The sequence below is a fragment of the Rhea pennata genome, chromosome 15, assembly GCF_028389875.1.
Source record: "Rhea pennata isolate bPtePen1 chromosome 15, bPtePen1.pri, whole genome shotgun sequence".
In the NCBI taxonomy this organism is placed as follows: Eukaryota; Metazoa; Chordata; class Aves; order Rheiformes; family Rheidae; genus Rhea; species Rhea pennata.
In genome coordinates, this window is record NC_084677.1 from 2,200,452 (window position 1) to 2,224,982 (window position 24,531).

Consider the following 24,531-nt stretch of genomic DNA (forward strand, 5'->3'; position numbering starts at 1 on the left):
CTTGTGCTGCAGAGATGAGCCCAGCTCTGCTTTCTCTGCGTCTGCCAGCCAGCCCACCACAGGCACATAGAGAAAACCTGCGTTCAGCACAGCAGTCAAGGCAAGTTAGTGGGACCCTTGTCTGTAGGAGACCCACCTCTGCTCTGTAGGGTAGGAATATTGCACTGGCAAGGTTCCCAGTAATGCCACTGAGCAGGTAGATGATAGAAATGCGGTGCCATCCTGCCAGCTTCTCCAGGTCCCGCAGGATCGTCATTTGGAAACAGACTGAAACCAGACAGTGCAGGATCCTGCCAAGTTCAGAGTACAGGAGCTGAAGCAGCAGCCACTGAAGTCACCCCCCTATCCTCACTTATGTTTCTTGCCCAGCCTCGTGGAGGGCTGTAGGCCTGGCCTGGCCCACCCCTCTAATCTCTGCCAGCAAGCACTGCCTACAGAACCTCAGCCAAGACAACAGCTCAGCCCCCCAGGCTCCGAGGGAAGGGCCTGTCTGACAGCCCTCAACAATCCCAGCGCCAGGGTACAAGCCTTCCTCAGACTTCAGAAGCTTTACACCTATGCTTACCCAGCGTGAAGGAAAAGTGAGAGCCAGAGACGGTAGAATTGGTCAGGGACCTCTGGATTTAGGAAAGGCAGGAGTCCACAGACATCATCCATGCAGTGCACCTAGGGCAACAAAAGCAGGGTTGTGCAGTGAGCCAGCACGCAGCCTGGCGATTTAGCAAGGCCAGGGCGCAGAGACTGCAGCTAGTTCTGAAGAAGGGGCTCTCCTCCCTCTCCTCCACTGCATCAAGTCCCAACGTTGTCTCCAACAAAGTCACGTGTGGCCCCAGCCATATCCTAGTGCAGCTTTACTCCATCGTTCTTCACTCCAGTGCCCATGCAAGTGAGCCATCACTGCTGGCTCACCCATGGAGCAAGCCAGTTGCACTCTTGGTTCTCAACCAGGAGACCAGTGACTCCACTCTGGTGGTTGCCAGCTTCAAATCCTGAACTGCTTTCCCCAGAGGGCTGTCCCTCTACCACCTCTGTCTGAGTCAGCAGCCTCCCTCGGGCTCGGGGCGGGACTCCGCAGTAGGGCTTGGCCTGGAGGCAGGATGAAGGACTCCCACCCACGCTCCCTCACAGCCTCTCCTGCATCTTGCCACGCTGCTAAGGGGAGCAGGAAGGAGGAGCGCAGCCATCCGGACCTCAGGCTCAGCAGTTACCTGAGAGCAGAGTGTCGCTTCCTCATGGAAGTAGCCTCGCATGAATTCACAATACTCCCGGGAGGTTATTTCACACCTGGGACAGGCAGAGGTAAATAAAATGAGAAATAGTATATCATGTACAGATGACACAAAGGACCATCTTGTGCCCTCTCAGGCCATCTGATTCCACTCCCCTCACCTCAGCCATAAGAATTGTCCCCAACATGCAGTAGTGTCTCTACAATGCACACACTAACACATTCACACGGGAGCTGGGTACCACTCTCCAATACTCTCCTCCTGCTTCCCTCCCAGACACAAGCCCAAGTCACCACACATACTAATGCCACACCTGCAGGGACTGCAGAACAAATGCTCAGGTGAGCTAGTTGTAGCTGCGAAAGAAACACCACAGCTTGGGGTCTCCAGGGCTGGGGGGGCAGCTGGCAAAGCAGAAAGTAGGGTGAGAAGCAGAACCCGGGTGTCCCATCATGACCTTCAGGGACAGACAGAAAGTCCTCAGGCAGCCCTATTTTTTCTCCCTAGCACAAAAAAACAGGCCTAAGCACTGAGTAACTACTCAATCTGAGGAGCAACACTAAGAAGAATGTCTTCCTCCTCAGCAAAGCCAGAGCAGGTCATCTCCTGATGTCTCCATGAATGCTCAGAGACATCTCACTGGGTCCAACAGTGCATGCCAGGAATGAGCTGGCCCTTCCCAAAGAAAAGTGCTGAACTCCCCAGGACAAGTATTTAATCTCCAGGGATATGAGCCCTTCAGGACTCCTGGAACAGTTGAGTGAGATACCCTGACCTACACCAAGGACTCAGGCTGGCTGTTTTCCCATGCTTGTCCCAGAGCTCTGCTCCGTCTGGGAGACCTGTCACGGCTCTCTGTCCAATTATTCCCTCCCAGCAGGGCTCTGGGCTCCGCACAGGAAGGAAGAGAACCAGCAGCTGCACACATGACCTGAAAAAAGACCCCTGCATCCCACCCCAGCACTCAGTCCCTCAGACGGATCAAACTCATTACCTTCCTTTGGTCCCAATGCAGCAGGGCCGGCCTGTGATCACGCAGTCCATGTGAAGGTGGTTGGTGTAATTCCCAGCACTGTTCTTCGTGCAGATCTGGAAGATGACAACAGGCTGCAGTCAGACAGCCCTGGCTTTGCTTGATGCCTGGATGAGGTCAAAGCAGCCTCTTGGGAAGAAGCCAGTCCCACAGAAGCCTCCCAAAGCCTTTCTCTGACAGCAAGATGGTGCCTCAGACCCCCATCTACCTGGGCCTCCAGGGCCTGAATCACCACCACCTGGCTGCAGAGTGACGAAAACAGCCCCTTGACCGAGTCATTCTCCTGGCAGGGCCCACGAGAGGCCTTGGAAGGCTTCAAGCCTTAGCTAATAAAGCCAAGGCTGCCCCAATCTGGCGTTTGCAAGAGCCCTGCTGCAAGTGGGGGGCTGCACCAGAGAGCCTGGGCCCCTTCCACCAACTGGGATGCCCAGGGCTGCAAACGCCATCACAGCTGCCAGCACAGGTCCAATGCCACCGGCGATGCTCACCGGCCATTTGGTGATGTCGTCCGGCCACTCGTGAGGCTCTGTCGAGGCTGGCTGCTCACACACCCTGCAGCAACGGAAAGCTGAGGTCACCCAGAGAAACGACTTTCCCCACCAGCAGCTGCAGGTGGGATTACCCTGAGAGCCACCGCACTGCCCTGGCCCCAGGCCATCATCCCCCCTCTGTTCCAGGGCTGGCAAGATGCTGCACTGGACCAGCCAAAGACCTGCTGATCAAAGCCACTAGTAAGCGGGTCACAGTCTCCCTCCAGTGAGCAGGGATCACAGCGTGAGCACAGGCAGCCATCAGAGAGCGCACAGCTGCCCAGCAACTGCCTGGAGTTGGCTCCTTCCCAGGTGGGCACAACCCCGACAGCGGAGATTCAGCTGATCCCAACCATGACGACTGAGGGCAAAGCCGTGCTGGGAATATGGCTGCTGACCACTGCGCAGGGCCAGCCTGTGCCCGAGTTCTGCCTCAAATTTCCCTGTAATCCCAACAAGACTCAGCACTTGCCCTCCGTTGAGTACCCTGATCTCTACCAGCTGTCAGGGTGGGTAAGAACATCACCACCCACACATCCCTTCATCCTTGGAGCAGCTGTCACCTGCCCAGCAATGAACTGGCTGGGGTCTGCTGTGCCTCTCTGACTCCACTGCCACAGCAGTGCTGGTGCCCCAGGATAGCAGCTGGGCTAGGCTGGACCTACCTGGGATCCTGGTGACAAACGGACCCGAACTGCCTCTTGCTTCCTGCCAGCGTTGGCGTGCTGGGGTGGTGGGGCCACTTCACCCACACAGCCAGGGTGGACTGCAGGAGAGGAGAGGCATCACTGAGGCCCAAGGTAGGAGAGGCATCAACAGAAGCAGCCCTGAGCCCATAGAAATGACGGGAAAGGGGCTTCCGCACTCACCGAACACTCTTCCTCCGAGGTCTGCACACAGCCTGACTTGTCGTTGCGCACGCAGCAAGCCGAGTGCTTCTCCTTCTCCCGCTTGGCGCTGATAAAGCTGTGCACTTGCTGGTCCTGCCTCATGCACGGTGAGAACTTGGCCCCCAGGTGGATCAGGGCCTCCTGGAGGAGAGATGGCAACGCTCAGCTGAGGGGCAGGCGGCGGAGGGCTCTGGCCCGCAGGGCAGCCCGGCTGTGGCACGCAGCCCCCTTGACCCACCGATGGCCCCAGCCAACAGTGCTCACCGAGCTGGGGCCAATCCAGAAGTTTTCTTGCTGGACGTATTTGACATTTTCATAAACTCCGCGGTTTCGTAAGACCTGAGAGGAAAGAAAGCAAGAGCACTGTGAGCTGCTGCCCGCAGGGGTGGCAGCACAGGCAGAGGGGACGGTGAAAGCAGCACCCACGAGAGAAGCAGAAATCACATCAGGTAACTGGGCGCAGGGTTCTCTCAAACTGGCCTTTCCCAGATGGCAGGCAAACCCCATCAAGGGGCATCACTCAGCTTGGGCACAGCAATCCTAAGACTTCATTTAAAATGTCTACCTCTGGCTATTTGGACAGTCAGGAAATCGCAGCCTGGAGACGTGGGTATGGTTGAAAGCCTGCAGAGAGCCTCACACAGGTCAGAGGTGTGTGCAGCATCTTTAACGTCAGCAGCACCAGCACCGACACCCAGAGGCAGCAGGTGGTGAGACAGCACAGAGCACCCACCGCACGGAGCGAGGACGTGGCTGTAGGGATGCATAGCTTAGAGGGAGCTTTGACAGCACATGCGGAGACTACAAACAGTTTTGAGACCACCTCTTGAAGCTAAACAGGTCGGTTTTGCTCTCAGCAGGAGCAGATTCCTGCAGCTGCTCCAGAAAGTTAATTCACATTTGAAACATTTCCCTGCCGTGAACATCCTCCTGGTCTCCACCAGGAGGGGAACAAGCTGCCCTCAGGGCTCCCAGCAAGGAAATGACCGGAGCCTGTAAAGAGCCCGCCAGGCTGTGTGCCAAGTGCTGAGGGGCCCGGACAAACCCCCTTTCAATCCACCCCTGCACGACTGCCAGGAACCTGGGTTCCCATCTCCACTGCCTGCAAACAGCTGAAAGAAATCCCAGTGCCGCTGGCACGTCTTCTACCCGCTTGGGATCACCTCTCCTCCAGCTAGAGCTAACTGCTAAAAGCTGTAACTCCAGGCACGTACCCAAGCCCACCCAGCATCCAGCCCAGCTGCCATGAGATCCACGGGCGCAAGCAATGGCAAGAGCAGCGGGGCGGCAGGGGGGAGAGTGGACAGTACAGAGGCTGAGACTGGCTCGCGGAGATGCTGCGGGCAGTGCCCCAGGGCTGGATGACTGGTGTCCAGCTATCAAGGCTTGTGGGCGAGCAGCCGATATGCTGGGGAATATGACACGGAGCCAGTGGTGGAAGGCTGAGAGGCAACCACATCCCAGGCAGGTCACGGGGATTTACTTACTGAATCGACAGTCTCATGTTGTGAGAACCCCACGGGGGCAATGCCGTAGATGCACACAGCAAGGATGGTGATAAGCGAATGCACAAAGGTCACCCAGTACGTGAAGAAAGGCCTAGACGGAGGGAAAGGGAGAAGATCAGAGGCTGATATCCAGGCACGTTACAGCTGTTCATGGAGCACAGGAGAAGACCTGCTGTTTCTCCCCAGGGGCCTGGCACACTCTGGGGAACAGGGCTAAGATCACCTGGGATGCACAGGACTGGAGGCAATGACCTAAGATCTTGCTGGCAGACAACCCTCTGCCTACTCTGACCCCCTACAGCACAGCGCAAACCACCCTCTGCCAAGAAAAACAGCCACGAACACACAAGCTTGACACCAGTGTGTGATGTGTGCCTGAAATAATGACTTTAGGGAAATGATCAGAGATGGGAAAACCTGCACCCTCCTGTTCATCTTCTCTCCCAGGACAGCACTGGCAGGGCAAAGACCCACTGTCCCTCATCGATGGCAGATATAACAGCACCCAGAGCAGCACAAGGAGCAAGGTGAGTTCCCAGGGCCTGGTGATGCCAACGTGCCATGCTCTGCTGCGGTGCAGTGATGCTGTGCTTCACAGGTACGGTCTCGAGCAGCACGTTTCACCCGAGCACCCTCAGGCAGTGCCCTGAGTCCCCGAGGCGCAACGGCACTCATTCACTTGCTAGTTTTGTCGGGACGCCCTCCTGTGACGGCGACTCTCACCTGTGATCGTCCATGTCCTCGATCTGCCGCTTCACGTAGCTGTCTATGCGCTTGCGGTAGGTGCGATTTGTCAGCTTCCCCACCATTCCCAGCCCGTACGGTCTCTTCTCCTTGGCAAAGAGCTTCCTGACAGGGACGGCGATGCGCTGGCCACGCTTCTGTGGGCTCACACTCACCACCTCCTGCCGCAAGCGGACTTTGGGCTGTGTCAGGGCGCCGTCCTTTTGCTTCCTCCAGCCTCGCTCCAGTGGGCTGAAACACAAAGCGGGACGGAAATGGTTTCCTTCTCCACGGCACAGCAGGAGGGATCAGCCCTTCTCCAGCAAAACAAGCCCCTTTGGTCATTCCTTCCCCACAGCACGTCCCCAAGTCTTGATTTTGTCCAGCCGTGTTAGGAAGAAGCATGTCTCCCGCACAGGCATCCAGTCACACAGAAGAACCCTGGGGCTCCCTGCTCGTTTCCAGCACCCATCGGGTATTCTCCGTGGCTCGTTCCACACCCACCCAGCAGGGCTGGGCCGCAGCTCACAGAGGATGAGGGGCCCTGAAGTGGCAGTTGTGTTTGACGTTACGCAGCTCTGTTTGATGGCAGTGCAGGACCATACGCAGCGAGTGGCTCGAGGGAGCTGTGTCAAACTAAGCCACCCCGACAAAGAGCTCGCAGAACTTTTCAGAGTTCTCCCAGCAGCAGGTTACAACGAGAAGGCCGTGGCCAGGTGTCATGGGGCACTTTCACTTTGGGGAGATGATGTTTCCACCCTCTCAGCATGGATTCTGCAGCAGGGAGCAGCAGCAGCACCATGTGACCACTGAGACCACTTCCCTCTCTCTCAGCTTTACCCTCGACCAAGAGCTCTCTCTTCTGATTTGGAAAGGATGGAGAGGAATAGATGCCACATGACATATCCATGGCTGCATCCTCACCATCTCCGGGAACAGCAGCCCAAAGGCTCTGCTCTAACTCTCAGGTACATCTATTTTCTCCTCTGCTTCATTCCTCTTACTGCTCTGCAATGAAATGGAAGTGCAGTTTTGCCCTGCAGGAAAAATCTGCCCTTGAAATATTTTACTGTAATTGGAACAGCAAATAAAACCCAGTGCCCATCAAACTTGGCAGAAGAGAAGAGCAGAAATTCCAAGCACCTTTCCAGACCGAGACAGTGACATGGGCACATCCTGCAAGCTGTGCCAGTTACCTCTCAGGACCTATCTTCCACTATTCTCTCTATTTTTCCTGATACATGCAATTCTCAAGAGAAAAAAAAATCAGGCTTCAACAGCATAATAAAAATCCCAAGCATCACTGTCTAAACAAAAGCTTTCTTCCCAAAAAGCATGCAGATGGTTAGCATAAACAGCTACTGGTGAACAGCCCCTGCTTTACAAGTCTGCATCATCTTCAGCCATTTTTTCTATTGTTTTTTTTTTTTTTTTTTCATGAACTGTCATTTGGAAGTCAGGAATGTGCCATCCACAGCATCCAGACCCTGACAAAAAAAATATTCCCACTACCCTGTCCTGGCTGACTGCTCAGGTTTACAGTAGGCATGTTCCTGATACGAATTCTAGTCTCTGGCTCACAAATACCTCCTCTGGCTTCCTAAATAAGCCTCCTGCACAAAGATAATGATTATCAGAACTGGTTAGAGAAACCAGTGCTCCACCTTTTTTCTGAAAGCTCACCAGAGCATCTCAGAGAAGTCAAGACAGCTTTGGGGCACAGACAAGCAACACAATGAGAGAGAAACTGATAGTTTATTAGCCAAAAACTCTGCTGTGGAACTTCGTCTTTTTGCAATATTGCACCTAGCAGAACATATATTTTACAAAGCTGAAAGCCCCAACTAGGACAACCCTTCCATGACATCTCTCTTGGGAAGCCTTTCTCCAATAAAAGGTGTAGAGTTGACTACAGCTTGCTTTTGCCCTGAGAGTTCAAGTTGTTTTTGTGTTAGGGACGTACTGTTTCCCAGTATCTCCCGTGCTGGTCTCTGCAATCAGCCTACGCCAAGGCAAATCCTGGCTGTCTGAAAGGACACCTGACTGACATACTGACAATATTTCTCTCAAATGTGAAAGAAATATATTTCCTCAGTAAATAAAAACCGTTCGAGGAGATACAAATGGAAGCAAGAAAACTCAGACTGTTTGAGAGGAGAGACACCAAACTCCCACCATGTGCTACTTCCACCTACTTTAAGACTGAGTCAAGGTCTTGAAGGCAGAGCGTCAGCAAGATGGGCTGCGAGTGGCAGAACCACAACAAGAACCTTCTCCCTGTCTGCTCCATATTCATACATAGCAAAGCTCTCTGGTGGGGTGAGCTGCCACCCAGACAGAGTCAACTCAGGAATGACACAGAGCAATTACTCAGTACCAGTTACTCAGGTGGAAAAAATCTAGGCACACAGCACAGTACCACCCACATATTTGTAGGGCTCTCAGCACTGGTGCCACACCTTTCTCTGGTTTCAAGTGAGGAATGCAGCATGGCTTGACACTCAGAAATGCTTCACACTGCTCTTGGAGCAGGACTACAGTTCCTGGTGGTGACTGTGGCAACAGCAACAGCCTTCTCATCTTTTCTATTTTCTCACAGCTGAAAGCTGGGCCCTGAGCGTCCCCAGAGCTGATTTAAAGTAACTTTTGTTTCCTCAAGGCATGATACAGCCTCTGAAACACATTCTGGGAAGGGGGAAGTTGCTGGAGAGACTGCAGAGGTGCCCTCAAGAGTCACCTTCCACAAGCCTGAGTAGCTGGAGCAGGAGGTCTCTCACCTAAAGCATCAAGAGAAGCAAAGGTGGACTTCAAGAAAATCAATTGCTGCACTGGTCACACACTGGATCCACTCTAGGTGGCCACAGCACTTGGACCCTGGCATACCCCATGCAGGAGTGATAGTCTCATTCCACCAGCTGCCCAGCACAGAAGCTCCTGCTCTGACCAGGATGGGGGCCCCACAATAGGCATTGGCAGCTCTCAGGAAGATACTCACAGTAGCAAATGGCTTCTCTCAAGCTCATTTTTGTCCAAGGCACCTCCTGTGAGATCCATCTGATCTGGAGGTTTCATCTCAGTATCTTTGATTGCAGCTTCCGATGGTGACTCAAACACTTCATCGGGGTAAGTAGAGAGCTCCTCATGGAGGACTCCTTCCTGGGCAAAGAAACAGAAGTTCCATCAGAAGGAGTAATTATCACATTTGAGACACTGGCCATAGGAGATAGCACCCAGTGCCATGCCAGCACCCTGGCACTCACCCGAGCAAAGAAAGAAGTGTCAAGCTCATCTGGAAAATCCACTGTATCCTCCTCCAGGAAACTTGCTGGGGTAAAGCTGCGTCGCTGAGCCCTTCTCAGGGTGCTGTCCTTCACAGAGCGACCCTGCAGCAGGGGAGAACAACATCAAGTCACCACGAGAAATCCGCCCCTCCTCCCCCCCCCAGCACAGGCAACAGCACCCTGGCCAGCGCTTGGCTAGCCCCGGCGCTGAACCGGCTCGTTTGCCTGCGGAGCACAGCGGTCCTCCTGGTATGTGACACCTTTCTTCCAAGGCTCACAAATCCTATCCTACTTCTTGATCTGCAGCACCTCTCTCTCATACAGGGGCTGACAGGCAAGGCCTGCAACATACTCCTCTATCACGCGTTCTACAATCACGTCTCTGACCAAACAGCAGTGACATACGGCACCAGACACAGTAAAAGGGGTGCTGGGACCCCTCGGGGCTCTGGCACAGCCCCATGCTCCAGCAGAGCACAAGAACAGAGAACTGAACCTGCGGAAGGTGAAAGAGCACTGCACAGCAAGAGGCTCAGGTACTTCTGCTCTGCCATGACTGTTGACCAGGTGCAGATACGCAGAGGTCCAGGCAGAGTGAACTGGACCCGCTGGGACCCTCTGAGGCTGCTAGCCACGGGAAATAAGCCCCCCCAGGCTGATAAAGGGCAAGTAAGGCATACACTGAAGCCCAGCCAACTCCCCTCCTTCTCCTAAATCCTCCCTTCTAGGCAAGTGGCAGAGATAGGACTGCAGGACAGCCTGGTTTCTTGCCCTCCATGACTGCTCTCCCTGTGATTAGCCTCCCCCCACACAGGCAGCTCCTTCCCTCTCACCCCTCTCCCAGAGCATGGCCACGTCCTGCTGCCAGGCTGGTCCCTGCCCTCCCACAGGCAGTACCTTTACCAAAGCTGCAGCTGCTCGGAAACTCATTTTGGCAACAGACTCCCGTTTCCGCCGTCGCGGGAGGCGATTGAACCCCGAGCGCGAACTGGTGAAGGAGCAGAGCGATGCGGCACCTGGTGTGATTGGTGTGTGTGGCATGCTGCAGCCGTCGTTGTCATCGGCCATGCGGAAAGCTCGGCCACGGGCCAAGGGGTCTATGATCTGCCCAGAGAGGAATCCCATCAGTCCATGCACCCTCAACCTTTGCCCACCAAGCCCTCCTCCCTCCAAGCAAACATCTTGAGACCACAACAGTAGCTGGACTCCTGAGATGGACCAGGAACCAGGCTTGAAGCGACAGAAATTCTCCAGTAAGGAGACGACGAATAACATGCCCCAAGCTCAACTTTGGCTCCAAGTCACAAACCTAAGTCCCCAAATCTCTCCCCCCCCACCTTTTTTGTTGGTATTGACTATTTTAACCCAGAATGTTCCTTGTGTTCATAAGAGACTCCAAACCTTCTTCAGTCCTTCCTACACTCTTGCTTTCATTCATCTTCTGTGCCAGTGTGCTACATGAACAGGAGTTTGACAAATCCTGAATGCAGCCATGCTCTTTCTCTAGCTAGTTTCCTATCTGAGCCTGAACAGCCCAGGACTTAAACAGCAGCCAGGTGAAGATTAACTGTAGATTTATATCTGTTTCTATTAATTACATTTTAACAGCTGGAAAAAGCAGACAAGTTTCCAAGAGTTGCAAGCACCTCTTTGGGGCCATACCCATTGAAGCTCCCACTTCTTCCAAATATACTAACCAATCTAATGAAAATATTGCCCTCAATGCCAAACCTTGCTTCCATCCTTGAATCATCACAGCTGCAGTTTCTGTATGACTTCCATACTTTTTCCTAATGTTTTATGATCTTTTTTTTTAACCCACAGTTGCACACTCAACAGGAAGCTTTATGGGGTTACACCTACTGACATCACGTTCTGATTTAATGCAGCTCATGTAGAACCCCACAGTACACCTGAGTCTTCTGTGACCAAAGACTAAGTGCAAGACACTTCAACTGATAAGAAAGAACACAATAAGGTGACACTCTTGAAAAGATACTTAATATTCTCCTTTGCTTCAACGATGCAGCCAAGTTTCAAGTCACAGTCTAACTTGCTTTGATGGAAATTCATTTTCCATTTGCCAGGTTTGCAATGGTCCTCACTGATGTCCTAATACCACATCTATAAAGACCACAGAACGGAGCAAACAGAAGAGCTAGTATACTGTGGGTTAGCTTTTAAGTGCTAATAACTGAATATGTTTGATGGGGTCCTGTCCCCTGTGGTCAGTGTTGAAGGCAGCGAGCAGAGGGGTGCTGGATACACATTGCAGGTACCCAAAACATTTCTAAGGACTTGTGAGCAGAACTGTAATGCAGCTGATGCACCAGCCCCTTGTGAAGTCTTACAACATAGCCAGATTTCTAGGAGGTCAATACTTGTGCTACTGCCCACATTCAGCTTGGGGCAAGGATTCAATAGGCAAGAGTCCTGACAACAGGCTCCCTGCGGTACACTGGGGTCAACGGAATGGTCCATTCTGCGAGTGATAGGTTTTTGTCCTTGTAAAAGGGCAGCCTAACCCATAGGTCTAATCACCTTCCTTGGCACCACTGTCAGGATGTGACAGACAGCTCTGAGCCTATCACCAACAGCATCTCAGCAAACCAGACCAGAGAGAAGATACTGAAGAAGGGAGTAGGCCAAAATGTACCCGAGGCTTAGTAAGTGTCTGAGCACACAGACAAGAAGCATCCAGGCAGAACTAAGCTCACAGGTGGGGGACAGCTTCCAGGAAGGCAGGAAGCTCATGGCCTTGACTCTGTCCTAGATGTCACTCACCTTTTGCATACCTAGCTGGCAGGGCCCAACATAGAGTGGAGGGGGCGTCTCTGTGCTGGTTAGAGAAATATTGTCCTGGCTTGGCAAGTCCATTTCCCGGATGACCTGAGGTTTCAGCTTCCCATACCGCAGGCTGCAGTGGCGGAGGCTCTTTCTCTGCCATTTCTGAGTAGCGTCACTGTCTTTGCTCACCCCAAACCAGTCTGCTGTACCTCTGAAAGATTGCAACACACAAGCGCACAGGAGCTTTATGTTTGTTTGGACTGGACAGGTTAAAAGATAAAAGTGCTAGTGGTCATTTCCCACCCACCCAGTCCAAAGGCAGGCAAAATTCTTTTCCCTGAACATCTCTCAGCCTGTTCTCAGCCTGAAATGTTCATCCGCCAATGACATTCTGTCATTTAACACATGCACAAACAAACAAACAAAAGGCAGAAGAGATTGTGTGTAAAGGACAGTTAGTTCTGAGGCTTTCTAGAAGGAAAAAAAAAAGAGATGGAACATAAATTAAAAAAAATGCTGAAAGGACTTTTCCTTTAAAAATCATCCATGGAAAACACTTACCAGCTTCTGGCCAGCTCTAAGCCCACCATGGTAGGACTGTGCTGTTTCACATCTTTGTAGCTTCTCCCAGGAGCCACCAGAATTCACTGTGGTTTCCCCAGCCTTCCCCTACCCTAATATATCCCTAATTTCTCCATGCCATGGAGAAATGCATGCTGCAGAATTCCATCCTGCTCATAGGCAACTATAATGGCAGAGGTTTGCTATGGTCCTGAGCTTTGATATCATGGGCACACACCTCTGAGCTGCTGTAGGAGCCCAAGGCTTCAGCCACGGGGAAGGTTTGTTGGGAACCCACCAGCTTGCATGGCCAAGCGGCTTCTGTCACAGAAGAACACTGGATCAGAAGCAAAACCCCAAGGAAGGCAGGGAGGGATAGGTGTAAATCAGACTAACAACCTGCATCAAATACTGAAGAAGGACAGCTGGTACTGTAAACCTACAAAGATCATCTCGGGCTTGCCAAGCCTTCCCCACTGTGGCTAATCCTGCTTTAGAAGATAACAAGCTGTGTCAGCCCACAATTGTCTGGCCCAAGTACCAAAAGCTGAAAGTCCTTTCAAGCCAAATCCAAAATCCTGGCCTCAAGCCCCCTGCTCAGGAGCAGGATTTCCAGCTGCTGAGGAGGCAGCAAAATCTCACAGATCATAAAGGAAGCATTAAAACATACACTGGAGTAGGTGGTTGGTTAAACCTAGAGTTAGGTCATGCAAGTGAACCAAGACAATGCACATGGACTCTGCCATCCATTTGAGATGGAGAACTAGTTCTGTGTTCTGCTTATTTTGCTCTATAGAAGAACAAAAATGGCACCAATGAAAAGGTCAAGATGTCCTGCCATTATGTAAAAGCATGTAAATTCAAAACCCACAGGCCTTCTATCCTGCAACTCCAGCTGCAGATGACCACGCACTACCCTCAGCCTGACACCATTCTCCCAGTGACCCACAACAAACTCAACATGCACCAACGTCAAGTGGGTCATTGCTAGATCTTACCTGATCTCACTGACCCAAATTTCTCCTAATGCCTCCAGCATGACAGTACAGATCAGAGCTCCAGAGAAAGAGCTAAACACATCTCAGAGCATTGCTCTGCTCCCACAGACCAACACTGTGTCAGAGCAACATTCATCTCTGAACTGGAAAGGCCTAGGGTCAGCACCCAGCCCAACTCCTTCAAACCAAGTCCAGAGCACAGTGGAATAGTTCTGTTCATGCAGATATCAAGACAGAAGCAAAGACTTAGTCTTTCCCTCCCAAGGCAGGCATAACACACAACACAAAAAACCCTTATAACCCAACTCAGAAGGCTTGTCAAACTTCTGCAACCAGTATTTCAACACCAAGCTTGGACAGCAAGCTGGAATGTGGGGTCACTCCTCAAAGGGAGGAGGACAAAGTTGTTTGTGTCTGTATGAGCCTGCTGATGACCGGGCACTGTTTGCACAGTGGCACCCAAGAGCCCTCTAAAACTGTTTTCCCGCTATCTGGAAGCATAGCCACTACTGCAGGTGCTTTGCACAGTGAGTGCCATTCCTGAACTGCCAAAGATCATGGCTGGTTCAGGCCGAGGGTAACAATCTGTCCTACTTTTTGACCATAGCTGAGATGGTCCAGGAGAACTGCCTATGGAGTTCAGAGTATCCAGAGTGCCCCAGGAAGGTACTGAACAACCCTACTGGCTGAGGAAGCTCATCACCTCCTACAGAGACTCCCTGAAGCACTGTAACCAGCAATAAACCAACATCAGGGGCTGGCTCTCACTCAAGCTCTTCTATTGGCTTGAGACAACCAAGCACGAGAGCCTGAGCCCAAATTCAAGCAACTGCCAGAGGCAGATGTGGTGCCAGTGTGGAATTTGGCCAAGGGTAGCAGTGAGGAAGGCAAGGATGGAAAGGGACTCCAGGGCATTAGGTCTAGTTCCTGCCAGACCCACAGTCCCATTGTCCATCTCATTCATAAGTTCACTGCACTTCAGTTGGGGAAGGGGGAGGGGTGGGGCTTCATGGATGGACCGCTGTGCTGGGTGTGTCCTGGACTCCAGGAATGGTTGATCTCCTTGATGCTAAGACGACCTCCACCTCAAAAAGAAGACAGTCATTTGGATTAGCATGTGCTATGATCCTATGAAGTCAAGAGGAAGAGTCAGATTCACCAGCTTCTGAGCTCCATCTGGACCACAACAACTAGCATTTATCCAGTGTGGCTTCCTCTTGCTCCTCTTCTGCCCCAAGAAGGCTTTGGGGGCTGACATACATAGATGGTACGTGTGGCGTGGATGCTAGCAAAGGCAGGCTGCACAGTGGCTGCCCTGGGAAGATGCTCCAGCTACAGCAAACACCAGCAGGTTGACAGCTTGTTAGGAAAGGCAGGAGGCAGTGAGGCTGGCGGGTGGACAGCTCGTTAGTCACTTCCATGCTATTTATTGACAGCTGCCTACATACTTAGTAGGAGTGACCATCATTTTGTTGTTAGATGCACACACAAACTTTCTCACTCTCAGCCCCGTTGTGGGCCTCCTGGCCAGCCCCTCAGAAGGCAATCTGGTCCCGGTAACAGCCACAATCTGTGCAGTTCACAGCAGCCCTTGCACACACATGCAGGGGTGAGTTTCACACTCAATGCTACCAGTACCTGAAAAATGATCGGGGCAGGGACTGCCGCTTTCTCAGGGACCTCCTGCCCACCTGGTGCCCATGAATGGGCATGGTTTGACTCCTTTGAAACCGTACCTGTCTGCTGCAAAGAAAAGAGAGCTGAAGGGAAGGAGCCTGCTGGGCTCTGGAGAGGGGCAGTGACCTGCATCCAGCGCCTCCCCCTCTCCTCCTTTAGTCCCATCTGCAGCAGCTGTGCCATACCGCATGCGGCAGCAGGCTCTGGCCAGCAGCGCAACCTAAGGGAAACAACCAAACTCAAACCACATGCATCACCATCTTCAAACCCAGTAGGCTGTTGAGTCCCTTTAGTGATCTACATCTCTGACTTATGTCTCTCACGGCTCTGGGGGACACCAGGGATGCCGTGTTCTTCCTCTACCCCTAGACCTCTGAGTCCTGACCTTTTCTGCCCAGAAATCCAGCCACAGATACCACTGGCTGACTTTGGGTGCTGAAGTGTGAAACCACAAAGGTAGCTGCAGGCTGAGACATGTTCTGCTCTCACAAAGGTGACTGATGCCACTGGTCATGTCCCCTGGTAGGATCTCATCTGAGGCACAAGTCTATCTGTTACACATCTACTACCCCACATAGACAACTCAGACACCCTGGGAATCTGAAAATGGTGTTAGAAGCCTACACTCAGGTGCCCAAATCACTCCAATGTCATGTTCTGGACCACACAGGCTTGACCTTGGGCTCACACCTGATCAGCATCCTCCAAGCCCCAGCCAAAGGGCTGGTGGGGAGTCCTGCTGCCAGAATAGTTTCATATTCTGTGCATCAGAGGGGCCAGGGGCTGAGTTAAGCAGAAAACACGGAAGTTAGTCCCCCTGGACACACAAAACAAATCCTAAAGACACTACTATCGATGCATGGTCTGTGACTCCCTATCACATCCCTGGCTCTGTATGGAGCACAGGATTTTAGACCATTCTCGTTTCTGACACAGTTATTTCATGCTCTTATTGCTAGTTTCAGTGTCTCATGTGCATTACCTGCAGTTCTGCCCCTTGGGTGGCCCTGGCCACCACTGCCTGCCACACACACCTGGCCTCCCACTTACACCCACAGGACTCTGCAGAAAGCACCTGCAAGCTTCGAGTCCTCAGTGCCTATGAGGACAGCACTTCCAGGAGAAGAGAGCCTTGGCCACTCCTGCAGTGCACACAGCCTACCTGGGATATGTCACACCACAAAACAGCATCAACGCCACTGGAACAGAAGACTCCAAGCACTTCACAGAATCATAGAATCAGTAAGGTTGGAAGGGACCTCTGGAGATCAGCTAGTTCAACCTCCCTGCTCAAGCACGGTCACCTAGAGCATGTTAGACAGGATCACATCCAGGCGGGTTTTGAATATCTCCAGAGAAGGAGACTCCACAACCTCTCTGGGCAACCTGTGTCAGTGCTGAACATCTGTTCCAAAAATATTTGTCACGTGCACCTGCCCAGGGCCCTGACACTAAGCAGGACATTAGCAACCTTCTTCAGCCTACAGGAACTTCACCACCAGCACTCAGGGCTCCTTCCTTGCTCGCTGTAGCTTCCTCTGCCATGTCTCTCTCCTTGAGAGATTTGTCATCTGAGGCAAAGGAAAACAGCATGTGGGACTTCAGCCTCTCCCTCTAGCTGGAAAGCTGCTCCACAGAGTGAGTGGGTGAAGGCTGGCTGGAAGGAAGTGCCCCAGACCTGTGGAGGCCCAGGGACTCTCCCAGGTTCGTGGCAGGCCTGGCATGCTGCCAGGAATACCAGTCAGGCATCTCAGGAGAGCAGCTGTGGGAGCCGCTCCCTCTGCACAAACCAGGATAAGCCTTTGCAACGTGGAGAGAAGGAGCATCCAGCCGCATGGCTCTGTCTCAGAGACCCCTCATGGGGAGGGGGTGACAACCCTTCACACAGGCATGTGGGACACGACAGGAAGAGCCTCTCCCCATCGCCCCTCGCTCCCTCAGCTGTCTCACGGACCTGCCGAATGAGCCAGCACAAGCAGCCAAGCTGCTGCGAGCCCCAGGGCTGCTCAGCGCCATGTGGCAGGCTTCTGCCTTCTCCAGCAATCACGTGCTCTCAGATACTGCACCAAAGCAAGCCCAGCACACCACACTGTACAGTCTGAGCTACACATCAGGGCCTAATACAGCCATCCCGGCTGCAAAGGCAGCTTCCGGGGGCACAGGGCAGTCAAGGACTTGTCTCTGACTGGGCAAAGACCATTCATCATCCCGACCTCTGCAATTTTTCTCCCAGGACTTGGCTCCTTGCTTACCGAAGAGGTGCTCTACAGCAGCACTGGGCACATGTGTTGCAGACCAACCTGCACCACCACCCCCTCCACCTCAACCTCACTACAGAAAGTGAGGGAAATGACTCAATTCTGCTGTGACAGAGTGCCACACAAGTGGCAGGCAGTAGGACAAGCAGAAGACCATGCATAAAGGACGGCAATGGATGGCAGAATCCACTAAAGCAGGTTCCATGCACCCAGCATCTCACCTCCTGATGGTCTGGGTGATTGAGGTCTGTCGTTGTAGCACCGGTCTCCTCACTTCATTAGGCAGGGAGGGCACGCGGGTGTTTTCAGCAGGCATGCTTACACTTCGCAGAAAGCCCTGACGTCTTGTTGGCTGCAAAGCAAAGTAGGAGGGGAGTTAGTGTTCTCCAAGTGATGCTTTACAAGGCCAGTCAAGGTACGAAACGTAAAGTCTGCAGTTTGATGGGTGCATGTAGCAAGGTCAGGCTAACAAGGACTATATCCACATTAGCCAGTCATGAATCAACAGGAGCAGATCTGAAGAACAGAGCAGACCATGCCAAGGACACCTGCATGTGACAGCGGGTTGCAGCTCAGAGTGGCTCTAGCCTGGCTCACAGGCTGATGTCCAGTTTCAGAGGGCTGCGTTACATGAGCTCCTGCAATGGGTCCTCCTGCTTTGTTCCAGCTACAGGTGGTTCAGAGCACATGCTCCAAGGCTGCTCTGCAAGGTGAAGCTAAGTGCAAGTAAGTAGGGACAAGACAGATTTGCTTCCTAGGTGACACCAGATCTGCACCTGAAGGTCAGCACAGATTCACTCAAAGTTCTCGCATCAGCTGCTGCCCAGCACAGGCCAAGCGAGCTGGGAAAGCTGCATCAGCTTTGTTTACAACCTCATTCCCTAGATACACTCAGATCTCAGCATCTCCTGGCTGAATGCCACCTACCAAATACAACTCACCAGGCAGTTTTCATCTCATACAACTGCTTCCTCCAAGGCTGCTCTGAACGAATTTTTCATCAGTTTGGCACAGATGCCATCTTCCATCCATAAAATGCAGGCTGAACAGACTGCCCCTCTGCTTTGTTTGCCAGTGAAACTCTGATCAGCTGTTTTTCTGGTTAGACCCAGTCTCTGTGCCTTGAGGCTGCTTGCCACTCCAGTCCCTCTTGCCAGAGAATTACTAATTTACTCTGATCTTAACTTTTTCTGTTGTTTTATGAGAAAACACTGTGTAGACACTCGGATCACAAGCCAAAGGAGCCCATTGTGCACTCTCAGCCTGCCAGCCTGCTATGCACATCAGACTTCCAGAGAACAGTCCCTACGACAGCTTCCACAGTACATGAAGAGCATCTCTCCAGAAGATGCCCAGCTGCATTTAGAGATTTCAAGTAAGAGAACATCCATCAAAGCCTTACCTAAGTGATTTGGATGGTTTCAACCTGCACTGTTCAAACCCTGCATGCAACTTATAAGTCCTGCAGGTTGAACCTCAATTTTTTCCTTCCAAGGCACAGCACAAAAAGCTCCCACCCAAGCTCCCTGTTAAGACAAGCTTGCACTCAGCTCCGCTCCAGGGAACGTGTACAACCCTCCACTGCTTTGATGGCTACACTGCTGTTTTACCTACACAGGTGAATAAACATGTACCTCTCTGGGCTCTGTCCTTGCTGCAGGCAGTCACCATTCCCGCAGCGAGGTCACAGCAGTAGCCAGCAGTCATCCTACCCAGGTCTCACCCACACATAAGAGTTTCTGCCAGCTTGTAGCAGTAATTCCTGTGATTCTTCCCATTCCCAGCACAAACATGAATGTTTTACTCTCATACTTTGTACAGTTCCTACTAACCTATCAATCTTTCTCTATTCCACCACTCCTCAGCATTATTTATTTCTCTTCCTGTTTGATTTTCTTATACTCCTCAGGCTGGTAACAGCTTTGGGTCACCAGTTCTTTCTCCACTGTTACTGATGAGGCCCTCAAATTATCCTGGCTATTCTGAAGTCAGATTCATCTCCTGCTCATACAGAACTTGCTTTCCCCAGCACTTGAACACCTCTCTAGGAGCTCTTCAGTACCCCAGTTGCTTTGGGTAATGCTTGTTTGCATATCTCGGTCCCATATCCCCTTAGCCAGGGCACTTTTTACAGTCCCCACAGGTCTCACTAAGTTCCCAGAAGTCACATCCAGGGATCTGAAGACATCTGCAATCCACCCTTGCCCTCCGATTCAGACCCTTCTCCCAAATTGCCTGCAAGCTGGGGCTTATTTCTATCACAAATTTACCCAATGGTTCTGCCCTTTCATGCACAGCCTCATGACCAGCCATCACAAGTTGCCTTTCTCATGGCCAGGGCAGCCCAAAACCACAGCACAGCAGGATCTACATGCGCCCCCCCCACAGCAGGTAGACCTTCCCACCTGCCCCCAGGTCTCCATACCTGCGCCGGTGGGGGCTCTTCTGGTGCCGACACAGGCACTGGCACCGGGATGTCCAGTTTCAACCATGGCGGCTTCTTCCGCTGTAAACTGCTCGTGCTGTCATGCCGCACCTCCGACATCGTCCCGTGTCTGTCCTCAGGCCTAGGAGAGTGGAGAAATCGTGTTTGGGAGTGAGCCAGGCTCATCTGCAACACGTGGCATATGGGGGGCTCGGCAGTCTGTCCTTCTCCAGGCTGTGAGGACTCAGGCACCACGCTGGACCACTTGCTGAGCACCTCCCCAGCAACTGCGGTTGGTGTCGACACTGATCAGTCAGGAGCAGACACACCAAGCACAGCACGTTTCTGAGGTCCAGAGGACCTTGAGCCAGCAACTGCAGTCACAGGTTTTAGAGTCACTTCCGTTAATATTTTCTGAGACTACTGTAAAATCCAGATTCCATAAGAAGCAGTCATGGATTAATTCTTAATTAGATCTGGATCTAATCCAACCAGCTAAGCAACTCCAGCAATAAAAGCCACTGACCTCCCTCTGAAAACTGACTGTGATTCACATGGGCCACGTTGCCCACCCAAAGCCGTGCACTACACTTTCCTACCCAATAGTACTGCTTAGCAATTAGCAGGTGGCCATTTCTCATCACTGTTTTTAATCTCCTTTAAATGTAATCATTTTCCAGAGTCATGACATAGTGCACAGAACAGTATAAGCACAGCATCAACATTAGAAAACTGGCATCAGTCCTGAACTAAGAGCAGTTTTCACACATTCATAATAACGACATGGTATTTAAATAAAAAACACTATGTCACAGAAATACCAAAGCAACCAGAGTGACTCATTGCCGTCTTGCCCACTCTACAGCCTTGCAATTTTCTATTGCCCTTTAGGCTGCATGCGCTGCGACAGGGACTATGCAACTCATGCTGGGAGAGCACCTCATTTATTGTCCACGCTAAGAGAAACAGGAATAATGAGAGTTTTCTTACAGAAGTTTTCCAGGGAGAGTGAAAAAACTAATTCTACAAACTGGAACAAGGGTCCAGATAAGCTGTAGAATCTCTATGCCTTGGAAATAGTCAAAGCCTGATGGGACAAGCCTCTGAGTTACCTGTCTTAAGCTGGCCCTGCTTTGAGCAGGGAGCTCAGATCAGAGGCCTCCACTGGTCCCTTCTAACTTAAGTTATTCTACAAATCCAAATTTCCTCCTTTTCTAGCACATATGCAACAACAAGCTAGCAGGAGGAAACGTGTGCTGAAAGGGATGACAGATCCAATTCTCCTCCAGGTCCCTCCTTGTGTTTTCCTTAGGCCATAAAACTCTTAAGAGACAAAAATCAACACAGAGCCTTAGCCTCTTCCACTCTCCATGGTGGACAGATGGAGCAAGCATCCGGTTAACTTTGCAAGCCTAAATGATTTGAAAAGGAGCGGAAGAAAAGCTCTCTGTTTGAACTACAAAAAACTCAGTGCGCTTACAATGTTCACACAGTCAATTTATTTTGAATGCACAGTACAGTCAAAGGTTTGAATTGGAGGCCAAGATGCAAGGAAGGAATTTATCCTTGGGGGTAGTTGAGACCTGCGATAGGACCAGAGAGGTGGTGAGACCTCCATTCCTAAGAGACATTGAGAATTTGATTAAATAAGGTTCTGAGCAGCTTGAATTAGCCCTGCTCTGAGCAGAGGGCTGGACCACACAATCTGTAGAGGTCCTACATTAGTCTGTAATTCTCTGAAGCATGCACTGCCTTTCATTGAATTTTTACCATATTCTCATGGCTTGCTGAAGCTCTTCCTAGAAAGGGAGTCATACAAACAGCAAGGCTTACCCCTACCAAAGAGATACAGGGGGGGAAGTAGGTCAACAAAAGGGATTAGGGGTACAGGATGACCTGGATTGGATAAAGAAAAGTGAATCTCATCTAAGAGGAGGTGAAGACCAGCTGCTAGGTCAATCGGATATGCTGGGCTGGCTGCCAAAAACGTTGCACTCAGCTGAGCTGGAACGACAGAATGGGAGGACTTGGCTGTAGGTGGATGAAGGTTGAGTTTCAGCAAATACCACAGGCCCCCCAAAGTCTGGGAGTTCATAATCCAGCCTGTACAGGCATGCCCTTCGTACATGCACCGCGCTCGCGCGTACACAGACACCTCTCTTTTACTGCACAGAAAAAGGGGCATGATTCCTTACTTCTGGGTGCTTGTACCTTCAGGGGTGACTAAGAGCACCTGCTCTGACTTCCTACAAGACACGAGTAAAGGAGGTGTTAGGTGGGCTCCCACCCACCGTTCTACTTCACTTGCAAAGGGGCGCTGACACAACCCGCTCACCCAGGCACAGTGCAACCTGTCACATAAGACAGCAACAAAGAAAGCAAATTCCTCAACCTCAACGGCAGGCGACAAGCGAGACCTACAGCTCTGCTGAATCTCCTCTGTATCACTCATCTCAGTGCAAAGAATCCCAAAATAAATAAATAAATAAATAAATTAAGTCACAGTCTAAGGAGAAACCTTAGGATGGAGAGACACAGTAGCAGCTCCTCTTTGGTCAGGAGACCAGAAGAAGGAATGGTTGCACACCTGCAGTTTGGGATATGTATGCTGTCTGCAGCCATACCAGTTCCCCAAAGATGCTCCACGCTGTGCACGAATTCACAGTGACGAGGAGGGCAGGGAAGGCACATGAGAGAACCGACCCTTCACACGACCAAAACGTCGACCAGAGATGCTTGAATCGCCTCTGCTTCAAGATGCTGCACAGTCTAAACGGCAAGTCCACTACAGGACAGCTTTCAGTCTTGTATCCAAAACAAGCAAACTCATCATCACAAATGATCATCACGACAAATTCAGCACCTCTGAATTAGCAGCTCTTCATTTCCCAGTGTCCTTCAAGGAACAGACATCACGCAATGTTCCTCCTGTCTGCCCATGGAGCTGCCTTGGAGAGCAGGTGCTTTTGCTACTGCGTGCACAAACACGTGTTAAGATCTAATAAAAAGCCGTCTGCAGCTTTACTGAGCTGTAACATCAAGCGGGGAAGGCAGCGTTAGGATCACTCTCCCATTGCACAAGAGCTGCCATGATGATGCCAACCTCCACGGAGGCCCGTGGGCACAGACATTTTCGCGTGGGGAGGCTGTGCGATGCTCCCGGACCCTCCTGGACTCTCAGACACAAACTTGCACTCTGTGACCCTCCAGCTGCACAAGGAAGGACCAAGACTCTGGGAAGGTTACTACACAAACGCTAGGGAGAAACAGGGGAGTGAGTCATAGATAGTATCCATCTGGATTTCCATGGAGCACGCCCAGCAGCTCACAGGCTGCCTGGCTATTTACAGGTATCGGCATGGGGACACAGCTTAGATGGCCCGAGTGACACCAGCCACAACGCCTCTCTTGCACTGGGCTCGGTTGTCCTTTGGAGGAAAAGGCCTCCAAGCTGAGGGACACCTAGTGCTCAGGTGACTACATCCTCCTCTGTCACACACCTCAGCCTCCCAGCACGGGGCCAGAGGTGTGCAACCCACTGGTGATGCCCATCACTTGGAGCGCTGATCCTGATGGAGAACAGCAGAAAGAAAGGGCCAAGCTGTGGTCCATGAATACCAGAGCGGTCTTCACCAGGGCGCTGGCCCCAGCCACAGGGACTAGCATGACAGGCAACATGAGTGCCACCCCACCCCAGACAGGGCACAACAAGGGCACAGCCAGGCAACTGCCAGGTAACTGACGCACTGGTTTGAGTAATACATAATGATTTTCTGACAAAATCTATTTTCACCTCCCCTTCCAATTTGTCCCAAAACACCACAGACAAAGATATCAGCAAGTGCCAGGGATGGGACACAGAAGTTAACTGCGCCCTGTACCCAAGTCATCCACACAGGCAAGAGCACTGGGATCTACAGCCAGTGCACACCCACATCATCTGCAGGGAAGACAGCAGAGCGTGCACACACATGGGGTCCAGCATGGACAAGGAGAGAGCCTGGGTCTACACAAGCCTATGGCAGTTCCTCCTGTGCGAAGCTGGAGGCAGCAGAACATGCTCATACTCACATCTGCAGGAAGCTTCAAAACTCAAGGAAAAGTCAGGGAGACAAAGCGGTCCCAAAAGCAACCAAGCAAGAGCTCTGCGCACAGCTACGGAGACTCAAAGCACAGGCATGTAATGGTCCCCTGGGACAGCTGCAATCAGCTGCACGAGGCAACAGCTCCAGACAAGCAAGGAGACCTGCATGTGGACCCACCATACAACCAGCCGAGCCTGCCTGGCTGCACCGTTCACACAAATCCTCCCTAATGCTCTTAAACCAACTGAAAACGGCCTAACTTAGCACAAGCTAAGTTGAACTAGCTGAAGGTGCATTTAAGAGCTCCTGCACAAGGGCTCTGCATTTCCTCAAGAAAACTACCGTAAATCCAGGCAGTGATCTTGGTACCGAGAAAACAAACGTTTCAGTTGCTTTCCAAATGAATCAGCTCACATCAGAGGACTTGCAGCTGTACAGCAGATCCTTCACCTGGGAATGATTCAGAGCAGGCATGAGGGACACTCTGAGGACAGAGAGAGCCAGTATTCCTGCTTGGAGTGCAGGAGCAGTATTTTACCCTGGAAA

General features: G+C 51.8%; 1 protein-coding gene across 8 annotated transcripts in view; it reads right to left on the reverse strand.

Annotated features, from left to right (window-relative positions):
* Positions 1-24,531, reverse strand: part of RHBDF1 (rhomboid 5 homolog 1) — a 42,024-nt gene that overhangs the window by 4,215 nt on the left and 13,278 nt on the right. For 2 of the 8 annotated variants that reach the window (XM_062588799.1, XM_062588797.1), the window contains exons 2-18: positions 19,901-20,042; positions 17,697-17,827; positions 15,179-15,283; positions 11,979-12,192; positions 10,092-10,298; positions 9,174-9,296; positions 8,909-9,069; positions 5,914-6,165; positions 5,170-5,281; positions 3,947-4,021; positions 3,662-3,823; positions 3,458-3,558; positions 2,751-2,814; positions 2,224-2,318; positions 1,209-1,284; positions 566-666; positions 137-290 (exon numbers count right to left, since the gene is read on the reverse strand). In XM_062588799.1, the coding sequence (XP_062444783.1) occupies positions 137-290; positions 566-666; positions 1,209-1,284; positions 2,224-2,318; positions 2,751-2,814; positions 3,458-3,558; positions 3,662-3,823; positions 3,947-4,021; positions 5,170-5,281; positions 5,914-6,165; positions 8,909-9,069; positions 9,174-9,296; positions 10,092-10,298; positions 11,979-12,192; positions 15,179-15,283; positions 17,697-17,827; positions 19,901-20,020 (2,253 nt within the window). In that variant the 5' untranslated portion in view covers positions 20,021-20,042. Of the gene's footprint in view, positions 1-136; positions 291-565; positions 667-1,208; positions 1,285-2,223; positions 2,319-2,750; positions 2,815-3,457; positions 3,559-3,661; positions 3,849-3,946; positions 4,022-5,169; positions 5,282-5,913; positions 6,166-8,908; positions 9,070-9,173; positions 9,297-10,091; positions 10,299-11,978; positions 14,626-15,178; positions 15,284-17,696; positions 17,828-19,900; positions 20,043-24,531 lie in introns of those variants that run through there. The other 6 variants (XM_062588798.1, XM_062588801.1, XM_062588802.1 and 3 more) reach the window with 6 other exon arrangements.